The 13,421-nt window shown below is 37.7% G+C and overlaps 1 protein-coding gene across 1 annotated transcript in view; it reads right to left on the reverse strand.

Annotated features, from left to right (window-relative positions):
• Positions 1 to 3,827: 3,827 nt before the first annotated feature.
• LOC126281400 (WD repeat-containing protein 48) overlaps positions 3,828 to 13,421 on the reverse strand; it is a 156,719-nt gene continuing 147,125 nt past the window's right edge. Inside the window, exon 13 of the mRNA XM_049980333.1 lies at positions 3,828 to 5,377. Coding sequence (XP_049836290.1) covers positions 5,285 to 5,377 — 93 coding nt within the window. The 3' untranslated portion in view covers positions 3,828 to 5,284. The remainder of the gene's footprint in view (positions 5,378 to 13,421) is intronic.

Raw genomic sequence — 13,421 nt, forward strand, 5'->3', positions numbered from 1 at the left:
TGTAGAAAAATAATTTTTTTGCGGCAAGTGACAATTTCTTCACAAACAATTCTGGGTTGTAGACTGTGTCAGGTTGTAAAACAATATTGCAGGTGACTTTCCAGGGTACCCAGAAAGGTCTTGTGAAACAGTGACCCACAACCCATAAAAATATTTTGGAAATTCTAACACCTAAGAACTGAAATGCCAATCTATTATGAATAATGAGGTGTTTGACAACTGATACACATACAATCTTTACATATAAACTTAAAAAATAAGACAGTGTAAATTAAAATATGACTACTGAAGTGGAATGGGAATAAAAAAATTTACGAAAACAATAGAATTATACATAATTAAATAGTTTCAAAGAATGGTAGAGAGACGAGTATGATGATACAGATGGAAAGAGAGAGAGAAAAACAAACAGATAAAAATGTAGATCAAGTGGATGGCAGCAGGTAGTGCCACCAATGATGTTGGAATGACTCAGATGGTGAAACAAGGACTCACACTGCTGCTGCTATGTCATCCTCACTGAGCTTTCTCAGTAGGACTACCCTCGTCCCTTCTATATGCGAGACAACTTCATCCTGGAGTCTCCCTTCCCCGTTTGGAAAAGAGTATCTTAAACTCTACCACATGGTTATGATAAGGGATGGCTGACCTGGAAAAACACAAATAGAATGATGTCAGGGATGGATGGATCAAGGGTTAATATGGCGAGATGGAACTATAAGAAGACAATGTCAAGTGCGACTGGAGAAGATCATACAGTTAAATATATGCTTCAGTGACGAGTGTGTCACCTTTATATGCATTTATTGCCAGTACTACACATTTCACTTCTTGAAGATAAGTACCCGGCAGCAGTTCCGTCTCTTAATTTTCTAGTTTCATTGACTGAATTTTTCTTTGATACAAAATAATTATTCAAGATATCCTGATACTTCCTACAGAGAATATTGTTTCAGCGAGATCTTGGACCAAGCACTTAGCATTACTGCAGAAAAAGAAGAAATGGCTCATATGCTCGTCAAGGCATATTACTTATAGGCTACATTGTTCAAGTACTGGAGCATCAGGAGTCAACAGTCCTTGGGACCAGTCCTCTCATAAATTTGAGCTAAGGTGGTGTTTTGTTCCTCTACCACGACTGAGGCAATGTCAATACATGAAAAGATAGAAGTTAATGAAGCCATTAGATTTAGTGTGTGCAGCTGTAAGAACTTCATATACTCAACTGATATTTCAGTCACCTTTCTAGTGGGTCAGCAGACTGAAGCTACAGCACTTGCAACTGCCCTCTTAATCACAGAAGAACACAATACTGCTCAGGTAGCCACAGACACCACTGATGCTGTTTGGTGTCAGAGAAAATGTACAAGCTGAATCTATAGTTGGATGCTTGATCCACAACTGGGATGTCCCTTGTTGTTCCAGTATTCACATGTGCACTGGGATGACACTTGGTTTCAAAAGGATGAACACGAGTGTTGTAACTCAATTCTGTCAGATCACTTAGAAGATGGCTGAATGATATACAGCTGAAATATCAGTTGAAGACATTGAGTTTATGTGGCTGGCACTCCAAATCCAATGGATCATTCAGAGTGCCATGGGAACATGAAGATGCACAGAAGTTAAACAGTCACAACGTGAATTAGTAAATGCCATTAGACTATTTCAAAATGCAGTTTCACAACAGTACACTAGCAATAGGTGGTGCTAGTAAGTGAGGGAAATAAATTAGTTGTACATGTGACAATCTGTTGCGTACATGATCAATCATTCATGGTCAGTCCAACTTTCTCTGAGAAATTTGAATTTACTTATTCTATTTTACCTATTTTGTGTTTCTATGAATTTTGGTGCAATATTTTTTCGAATGGTTTTTGTTTTTTTGGCTGAAATTTTGAGACCAGTTCTATTTGATATTTCTTCCAGAAGATTTACTTAAATGTCTGCATCTCTCAGATTTTTTGAAAGTATTACAAAATCATATGTAAAAGCCAGGCAGTGTATGTTAATTCCACTTATTTTCCTTCAAAGAATTATTGGTTCAATTTTGTGATTCTTTAGCTCCATATTCCAGATCCTTACATCACTTTTTTTTTTAGAATGTAGTTAAACAGTAAAGGTGATAAACCATCCCCTTGTCTAACACCAGTCCTTCAAATGGCTGAAATAGTTCTCCCATAAATTTAACTTTGGATACCATCTTTGTTAGAGTTCCTCATTATGTTTGCTAATTTTCCTTTAACACCAAATTATTTAATGAATTTGTCTATCAAATCAAATGCATTTTTAAACTCATAAATGGTACTATTATAGGTTTGCTGGGCAATATACTGTGGCAAATTATTGACTTTAAGCTAAATATCTGTTCTGTGCAGGATCTTCCCTTTTGAAAACCTTCCTGATGTTCTCTCAACTGTTTGTCTTAAGTTTCTACAACTTTGTCCAGGATTTTTTTTAATAATAATTTGTATGCCACTAGCAGAAGTAACACTCCTCTGTAACTGTTGACACATTGTCTGCCTCCCTTTTTAAGTGGCGGGTGGATTAATGCTATTTCCATTTTTCTGGAACCTTCTGTTTTCCAAATGTTCTCAAAAAGCAGATTTAAATCATTTATAATCTTTCTTCTCTGAATTTTTCTGTTTTTTCTGTTGAATATTAGCTGTAGCCGAGTTATATCTGATGACTTTTGTGGTCTTTTTTTTTTTATGGAAGAAATCATATTTTTATCTTAGAGAGAGAAAGATTCGAACCAAATTCCCATTTGATTACTTAAATTTATAATTTTCACAATATTCCTTTTAGATAAGGCTATGTGATATGGTCGAAATTCCCCAAAGTTTGAATTTAGAGATATCCAAATTTTGGCTCTTTGTGGTAGTTTGTGAAAATGTGTGGATATCAGTTTTTACTGGTATGTTTTACACATACTGACAAATTTTTCACCATTTCTGTTTGTTTTTAGGTACATTGGAGATTTCAGATTCTATAAGTTCCCAAATTTATTTACTTTCTTCACATTTCTTCTGTTAGGTGCATGGAAATTAATAAGAGTACAGCTTTTATTCTTGCACATTCTTTGTGACTCCAATGTAAATTCTGTTGCACTATCTATGACTTTTTTGCTTGCATTAAATGCTGTTACAAATACTGACATCTTTTCCATTCTTATTAGTGGTTTCCCTTTACAAATTCTATAATGTTGCATGTCATCAACATTCTCATCTAAGAATCTGGTTTCCTGCACTGCTAAAATTGGTATATGGTTCTCTTGTGAAGTAATTCCAATTCCTTCTATTTCCCAATTTTCAGAAGAGGATTGATATTTAAGTTATATAGTAGTACCTCTTCTTTAAATTAAACTTAGAAAGCTCTCAATATAATCCATCTCATCATGACCACAGACGTTGGGACTGCCCAGAATCCTAAGTCCCAATACGTTACGGGATGTAATGGTGGATTCCTCATCAGAGTTACCAATTTGCAAACTTTCCATCTTTCAATTTCAAGTTATAAATTGTAGAGAGTAGGAAATTATTATTATTCTTTCAATGGTCTTGCTCTGCAATCACTCACCCAAGTTTTTGAAGTCTGATATTATTTTCTGTTTACCAAAATTTCTGTGTGTACCAGTGGGCACATTGATGTAGCTTTTTCAATTTCATACAACTGGGGAAAGAGGGAAGTGGGGTGGTGGTGCACAGGTACATAAAGAAACAAAACAATTCAATCATTTGTACACTATAACATCACTGGAAAAATGCAAGAGCCTGTCCATTTTCTCATTCAATGTAACTTATGTCACAATAAATGGACAAAAAGGATCACATTTTTTTAATATTTTATTACTGTAAATCAGCATATAAGCTGCATGTTTAACTTGTACTATTCCTTGGCTTTTGAACATAGCATTATGTTCTGGCATGACTCAATGAGTAGTACTTAATTACTTTTAAGTATCACAAAAGCATGTAAAACAATAAAGTACTGCAACTGTGGAATTTAAATCATTACTTTATCTGACAGCATAAAACATGCAACAGATTAAAGTAAACCAATAACTCAATGCTTGAGAAAACATGACCAACAAACAAAAACTTTAATACATTTTCTGTTTTTGTAATTTGGTACCAGCATTTTAAACATCTGCAAAACACAATCTGGTTAACACAAGTAAAGAAAAAATACAATTTTAAACAGTCACTGTTTATCACATGAACAAGGTGTCACAACCTTTTCTGCAATAATTCTTGTGAATAAAATAATTGTCTTCTACATGTTCTGAGACTGGAACCCTTGCTTGCAAAGGGAATCGCATATAATGTTACCATTAAAGTCTTTGATTACTTAAGCAACTCAATGCCAGTGAATACACATTTAAAATTTCTTTCCGACTTCAGCTCCCAGCACTTACAATACTGGAAGTAAGTGACATTTAAATTTGTACAAAGATATGTCACAATGAGGTATGTACATGACACTGAAGAATAACCTGATAACAGATTCAACATCACAAACAGTAGGACAGGTGGATAAATAGTATACAAAAGGCAATATTTCTTATATACAGGCCAATTAATCCAGTCTCTCTCTCTCTCTCTCTCTCTCTCTCTCTCTCTCTCTCTCTCACACACACACACACACACACACACACACACACACACACACACACACACATTTTCCATTTTAGAGATGTCATTCATAATTATAATACACGTTCATGAAATATAAAAGGAAAATAAGTGAAGAATATGAGGCATAACACTGACAAAATTACTAATACATCAATACAATAACAAGATACAAATAATGATAAAAGTAAGACCCTATGGTTACAAATTAATATTTATACGATATATTTCAGTAATAAATGTTTCTGACATATTATACAATATTTACAGCTATGAGAAATATACAGATCAGTTAAATTCAGTGGAATGTAACCCATGGAAAAGTTAAAAATCAGATTCCACTTTTAAACACTGTCATCATATACGTAGCACGTGTTGGCAGGAACAACTGGCTGATGGGTGTATAAATTCACTTAGAACTTCCCTTACAGCAACTCACATGTAACTAATTGCAATTTTGAGCACTGTAATTGTGGAAAGTTTGCTCATTGCAGAATGTAACCAGTCAATAAGTAATATGAATAACTGCTTTCTAACAATAACAGTATTCCTTATGTACTGGCCAGTTCCACATTCATAATCTGTCAGCTTATGTTCATCTAACTATTCCGCTTGCGCATTAACCACAACACAGCGGGGCAACCCTGGTACTATTTCAGTGGTCTATAATGTAGCATAAGGTCAGTGGATGATTTCCAGATGAAATGTCTCACTGTTCGAAGATCCATATTTGAATCTAGGACCTGCAAACAATAATGTAATTGATTACATAATGAGCACAAGTGAAATAAACATTCTACTTTTTAACAATTATTTAAAAGATAGAAATTCATAACTTGCAATTGCTTGCTAGATAGCTTGAGTAACTCTTACGATAAACTGATACAATCCATTTTCAATAAACTTCCTCATTGTTACTGCGCAGTTTAAAGCACAAAGCTACAATCAATGTTAAATTTGCATAATTAACTTTACATAAAGTAATTTTAGTTTATACTTTGGGCTACTGTGAAGGTAAATGTGATTAAATTTTTCTAAGCAAGAGGAAAAGAGATCGAGGAGGGGCAAGTTTGATAGTTTCGGCTGTATTTTTTGCCAATTCCAGAGTTATTTTTGATAGCTTATTTTTCAAACAGGCTCTTTATTTTTGTTGTATTTCACTGTTTTTGAGTTTTATGTTGAAAATTAACACACAAGTATCGATTTTATTTTATTTACCAACATCACACATCTCACATATTTCCATTATTTAAGAAAACTTTACTTCGAAGGTATTAAAACAAATAACTTTGCAGCTTATCTGTGGAGAATATAACTTAGCAGAACAGTAATTACAATAAGGTGGGAAAGTGGATTATAGTCAGAATAACACTATCTATACAGTTCTTCTCCCTAAGTTGCAATATGACTACCTTCAATCATAATAAAAGAAAAGTAATGGTGATGCAGTTTTTAATTAAGGACTGTCTTTATTGTACACAAGTTATCATTCATAAGTACTATAATACTGCACAACAAATACCTGTATCCTAAATAATACATCATTATTGCAATTACTGTTCTGTTACCTTACATTTCAATCTTCTCTTCATTGGCATACTCCGCACTCACACAAACCTTCAACTGTTTACTGTCAACTGGAGCAAGCAGATGAGTTATGTTACCCACAATACGCGTACTGTGTACTAGTACAAGAGAGTCAAACTCAGTTTCGTGTCATGTTTTTAATAAAATCATCTATACATGAATTGTGCACTGGGTGCTATTTAAAAAGATGCACTGCTATTCATATCTTCGTAAAAAGCAATGTTATATGAAAAGCAATCATATTGGCAAATGTTCACCATTAAACAGCATTTGCTTGATACATTTTTTATTTTACTTCTTGCAAAATGTTACCTGAGGTCAAGATAAACAGGACACCCTGTATAATGTGAAAACTGCCACTTTGAGTCTATATTGGAACATGGCAGTCAAACTGCCTTCAGTACAACAGCAAACTTTTGACAATGGCATGGGAGGTTGTTATTTCACTAAATTTTGAAGGTATTTGTATCTGTTCAGAATATCTATGTTGCAGAGGCCTGCCATTCCAGATATATGTTACAGGCTGTTTGTCATGTCATAACTAGTAGAGTTAATCATTATCATCCCATGAAATGAAATTATTGTGTGGCATTTATTGGCCAGGATATCCACTTTGGGGTTCGGCACGGCAAGTCTTTTTAGTTGATGCCACTTCGGTGACTTGCATGTCAATAACAATGAAAATGATGAACGACACACGACACTCAGTCCCCTGCCGAGAATCGAACCTGGGCCCCCTCGCATGGTAGGTGGTAACCCTAGCACTGTGCTACGGAGGTGGACGTCATCATCCTAACATTGAAACAAAACAACTGCTGCTAGAAACTCAGACTTGCATGTACCTGTTGTTGTACAAATGGGTCAGGAAATATGGGTTCAGCACCTAAAATTGTTACCAGTGAAGTCCCATCCACGAATCAGCTTTTAAACAGGAAACGAATATCATTTTTAAGGTTATATGTGTACCTCAACATTCAGAACAAAAGTAAAGATCCTATTTCAAAATTAAGTAATGGTCAGTTACCAGTATCTATAAACTACTGCTTACAGATGTATAATATTTTTACGCAGGTATGAAGAAAATAGTAAATTTCATGACATTTTGTAGACACAGCCAATTTTGTATTATTTCAGTAAAAACCACTGATTTCACATCATTTGTTGCTTTATCATTTACACATAATTTGCCTGTCTCAATATATAAGATAACATAATTCACTCACTGTTAACTTTTATGGTAGTCACAAAATAAAGACAAGACATATCTTGCAATACTTCATCTGCAAGTTTCCAAGTTAAAACTTGAATCAATTTCCTGTGGTATTGTTGTTGGTTTTGTGAAGACAAGAGAAGTAATTTAGTGAAAGGGGCTATATCTATGCAAGCAGAGTCTGATAGTTCATATTTTGAGGATAGATGATTATTGTTGCCAAAACTCTTCACAATAAATGTTTTATAAGTTTGCAGGATCATTTATGGGCAGAGGAAAGGTTTTACGACAACCACACAGAGAGAAAACTACACAGCGACTAGTCTGTATGATAACACACTGAACAGTGTGGTAATGATCCAGTAAGATAATTCACATCCACAATGCTGGGGCCATTAGTTCTTTCTATGACTTATTATTATTTTATTGATCATCAACATTCATCATCAATAGCCATTCTTCTCTGTTGCTGGACAGATAATCTTCCAGACCTCTCCCTCTCCACATCACAGTTTTCAGTTACACATGTTCTACTAATCATTTTTTATCAGGGTCAATTCTGTAATTAAGACAATAAACACACTTTCCTCATACATTTGTTTGTGTGGACATCTCCCACAGCGGCTGTTAAGACCTGAGAATTACACCAGATGCATTTTGCTTTTATTTACAAAGCTTCTTCTGTCGTTATTCTGTAAATTGTATACATATGTTGGTACTTTTTTTTATTTTTTAGCTTAAAAACAGCATTTTTGTTATAAAGTGGGTCTGCAAGGGACTTATGGTGTTTCTTTACATTATCTACTCCTTCCCTTCTTGCTAGCAGTGGCAGATGTCAACAGGCTTCATTACACATCTGCACTTGGCAGTTTTTGGTATTCTGCAGTATTTCCAGTGCAGCACTATTTACAATCGACTTTCTTAACTGTTTTTCTACCTTCACTGCCACAGTGCCTGTTCATTTATTTTGTTCACATTGTGAGTGTTGCTAACCGATGAAACAATTTGTGTGTGTGTGAAGAGAGAGAGAGAGAGAGAGAGAGAGAGAGAGAGAGAGAGAGAGAGAGAGGTGGGGGTGGAGTTCGTGGAATTGTCTTGTATGTAGGTAGACACATAGTGGAGCTTTTTTTTTTTTTGCTGGGGGAGGGGGGGGGGGGGGAGAGAGAGAGAGAGAAATGGATGGGCTTCGACAGTGATTATAGGACAGAATATGGGAGGAATTGGGAGTGGTAAACGGAGCCTGTGGTTATATGAGTACTTTTAATGTTATATTAAGTGGTCAATCAGTTTAAAGAGAGTGTGGTTTGCCAAGCTGAACTGATCATTTATCAGTTGTTTCTTTTCTTTTATGGCTTTTTTGGATGTGGTAGTTTTCTTGTAAGGTGATGAGATGTTTTTTGTCCTTGTTGATCCTATGATTTCCATGTCTGTGTCTCTGGTTGTAATTTTATGTTGGTGTTGGTGTAAGTGTTCTGCAAAAGTTGATCTACTTTATATATATATATTAAAAACAAAGATTCCAAGACTTACCAAGGGGGAAAGCGCCAGTAGACAGGCACAATAAAATAACACACAAACACACACACAAAATTTCGAGCTTTCGCAACCGGCGGTTGCTTCGTCAGGAAAGATGGAAGGAGAAGGAAAGATGAAAGGATGTGGGTTTTAAGGGAGAGGGTAAGGAGCCATTCCAATCCCGGGAGCGGAAAGACTTACCTTAGGGGGAAAAAAGGATGGTATATACTCGTGCGCACACACATGCACATACACGCATATCCATCCATACATACACGGACACAAGCAGACATATTTCAAGGCAAAGAGTATGGGCAGAGATGTAAGTCAAGGCGGAAGTGTGGAGGCAAAGATGATGTTGAATGACAGGTGAGGTATGAGTGGCGCCAACTTGAAATAAGCGGAGATTGAGGCCTGGTGGATAACGAGAAGAGAGAATATATTGAAGGGCTAGTTCCCATCTCAGGATTTTGGATAGGTTGGTGTTGGTGGGAAGTATCCAGATAACCTGGACATTGTAACACTGTGCCAAGATGTGCTGGCCGTGTACCAAGGCATGTTTAGCCACAGGGTGATCCTCATTACCAACAAACACTGTCTGCCTGTGTCCATTCATGCAAATGGGCAGTTTGTTGCTGGTCATTCCCACACAAAAAGTGTCACAGTGTAGGCAGGTCAGTTGGTAAATCACATGGGTGCTTTCACACGTGGCTCTGCCTTTGATCGTGTACACCTTCCGGGTTACAGGACTGGAGTAGGTGGTGGTGGGAGGGTGCATAGGACAGGTTTTACACCGGGGGCAGTTGCAAGGGTAGGAGCCAGAGGGTAGGGAAGGTGGTTTGGGGATTTCATAGGGATGGACCAAGAGGTAACGAAGGTTAGGTGGACGGCGGAAAGACACTGTTGGTGGAGTGGGGAGGATTTCATGAATGATGGATCACATTTCGGGGCAGGATTTTAGGAAGTCGTATCTCTACTGGAGAGCCACATTCAGAGTCTGATCCAGTCCCGGGAAGTATCCTGTCACAAGTGGGGCACTTTTGGGGTTCTTCAGTGAGAGGTTCTGGGTTTGAGAGGATGAGGAAGTGGCTCTGGTTATTTGCTTCTGTACCAGGTCGGGAGGGTAGTTGCGGGATGCGAAAGCTGTTTTCAGGTTGTTGGTATAATGGTTCAGGGATTCAGGACTGGAGCAGATTTGTTTGCCACGAAGGCCTAGGCTGTAGGGAAGGGACCGTTTGATATGGAATGGGTGGCAGCTGTCATAATGGAGGTACTGTTGCTTGTTGGTGGGTTTGATGTGGACGGATGTGTGAAGCTGGCCATTGGACAGATGGAGGTCAACGTCAAGAAAAGTGGCATGGGATTTGGAGTAGGACCAGGTGAATCTGACGGAACCGAAGGATTTGAGGTTGGAGAAGAAATTCTGGAGTTGTTGTTCACTGTGAGCCCAGATCATGAAGATGTCATCAATAAATCTGTACCAAACTTTGGGTTGGCAGGCTTGGGTAATCAAGAAGGCTTCCTCTAAGCGACCCATAAATAGGTTGGCATACGAGGGGGCCATCCTGGTACCCATGGCTGTATCCTTTAATTGTTGGTATGTCTGGCCTTCAAAAGTGAAGAAGCTGTGGGTCAGGATGAAGCTGTCTTAGGTGATGAGGAAAAAAACACGTTAAAGGGTGGGGAAGTTCAGGAAATGGGAAGTATCCAGATAACCCGGACGGTGTAACACTGCGCCAAGATGTGCTGGCTGTGCACCAAGGCATGTTTAGCCACAGGGTGATCCTCATTACCAACAAACACTGTCTGCCTATCAGTTTGTTTTTTGTTTTGTTTTTGGGAAGTGTTTCTGAATTGAGTTGTTGGTTTGGTGTGCTATTTGCGTGCCTTGTTTTTTTTTGAAAATATTGGATGTTCTGTGTGTGTGTGTATATGTCACTGTACCATCTTTTACTTTCTGTTTCTTTCACACTGTGTGTTGTTCCTATTCTTGTATTTTGTGCATTAGTTTGTGTGTGATTTTGTCCTTTTGTTGGTGACAGTTGGGTGTTTGTTCTTTTCTGTTTCTTGTTTAGCTTTTGTTACTAAATTCGCTTTGTATCCATTGTTTGTGGCTATTTGTATTATAGTACTAATTTCTTTTTTGTAATTATCTGTATCTAATGGTACTGTGTTTAGTCTGTGGAGCATGTTTTTAAGTGCTGCCTGCTTTTGAGAATTGGGGTGTTGTGACATCTCATGTATAATTGTGTCTGTTGTTGTCGGTTTTTGGTATATGGCAAATATGTGTTGGTTGATGTGAATTTTTTATGGTGCTGTCCATGTAATTTAACTATTTTGCTCTTTCTCTATTGTAAAATGTATCTTATCATTAAAAGAATTTATGTCTGTGTGTAACTAGACAATTTTATTGTTTGGTTTATCTATCAGGCATAAGAGGTCATCCATATATCTAATCCAGTACAGAATGTTGTACCTATTTGGCACTATTTTGTTAAATATAATCTGTTCTACATGGCTCATAAATATGTTTGCTATGGTTTCAGACACTGGAGATCCCACTGGTTATCCTTCACTTTGCAACCAGAATTCATTATTAAACTCAAAATAATTCTGTTCTGTTATTTCTAACCTACTCTTCTTTACTTCTCAGTCAATCTACTTTACTTTGAAGCTGACACAGTACTCATGTTGTGTAATCTTTGGCTTCCCTTTGACACCCTTTACTCCATCTTTGCTTAGGTTCCCCTTGTCATCTCATACCCTGGATTGTGAGTGCATCCATCTTCACTTCTTAAACAATTTTTTCCTCTCTCCTCCCTGATGAAGGAACAATTTTCTAAAAGCTAAATTTTATTTACACTACTGGCCATTAAAATTGCTACACCAAGAAGAAATGCAGATGATAAACAGGTATTCATTGGACAAATGTTTTATCCTAGAACTGACATGTGATTACTTTTTCACTCAATTTGGGTGCATAGATCCTGAGAAATTACACAGAACTACCACCTCTGGCCCTGATAACGACCTTGATATGCCTGGGCATTGAGTCAAACAGAGATTGGATGGCATGTACAGGTACAGCTGCCCATGTAGTTTCAACATGATACCACAGTTTTTCAAGAGTAGTACCTGGCGTATTGTGACCAACATTTTCACTTGGTGAGAGATCTGGAGAATGTGCTGGCCAGGGTAGCAGTCTAACATTTTCTATATCCAGAAAGGCCCATACAGGACCTCCAACATGCGATCGTGCATTATCCTGCTGAAATGTAGGGTTTTGCAGGGATCCAATGAAGGGTAGAACCACGGGTTGTAACACATCTGAAATGTAACGTCCACTGTTCAAAGTGCCGTCAATGCAAATGCAGTGTCAAGGGTAATCGCAGCCACGGTCTCTGAGCTGACAGTCTGTGCTGCTGCAAACGACGTCAAACTGTTCGTGCAAATGGTTGTTGTCTTGCAAACGTCCCCATCTGCTCACTCAGGGATCGAGACGTAGCCGCATGGCTGCGGATAAGATGCCTGTCATTTCGACTGCTAGTGATACGAGGCCGTTGGGATCCAGCATGGTGTTCATATTACCCTCCTGAATCCACTGATTCCATATTCTGCTAACAGTTATTGGATCTCGACCAACGCGAGCAGCAATGTCAATAAACTGAAATCGCAATAGGCTACAATCTGACCTTTATCAAAGTCTGAAACGTGATGGTACGCATTTCTCCTCCTTACACGAGGCACCACAACAATGTTTCACCAGGCAATGGCGGTCAACTGCTGTTTGTGTATGAGAAATCGGTTGGAAACTTTCCTCATGTCAGCATGTTGTAGGTGTTGCCACCCGCGCCAACCACGTGTGAATGCTCTGAAAAGCTAATCATTTGCATATCACAGCACCTTCTTCCTGTCGGTTAGATTTCGTGTCTGTAGCACGTCATCTTCATGGTGTAGCAATTTTAATGGCCAGTAATGTATTTTCATTAGGTTTGTGTGACTGTCAGCTGTATTGAGCTAAGTACTGGCCAGATCATTTATTTCTTTGTATATTTTTCACATTTACCAGCTCTAGTGGATATGATATCTTAAAAAAAAGTCGAGTGCTGGACCCCAAGCCTTGTTTCAGTTTAAACCTCCGTACTGAGTTATTAGATTTCCTGGCACCTTTAGTGCCTGAGTTTGCAGCATGGTGTTGCTCTCATCATATTTCATTTCTTAACTATTTTCAAAGCAGTGTTCGGTTACAGCTGATTTGCTTGGTAGTTTCAGTCAAGTGTGTCACCGACATCCTTTGACTGTTACAATACGATTTCCCAACGTAAGACATGCCAAATTTGCTTGGAATGCAGTTCACAACTGGCTTTTGGGGCCCTACATCACCTTAAATATTTCAAAGGAACTTTTTTATCTTTGTTGATGGGAGCGAAATACAATGGATGCCATGCTTCCATAAGAGTCTATCGATCTTTCCA

The sequence above is a fragment of the Schistocerca gregaria genome, chromosome 7, assembly GCF_023897955.1.
Source record: "Schistocerca gregaria isolate iqSchGreg1 chromosome 7, iqSchGreg1.2, whole genome shotgun sequence".
NCBI classification, from domain to species: Eukaryota; Metazoa; Arthropoda; class Insecta; order Orthoptera; family Acrididae; genus Schistocerca; species Schistocerca gregaria.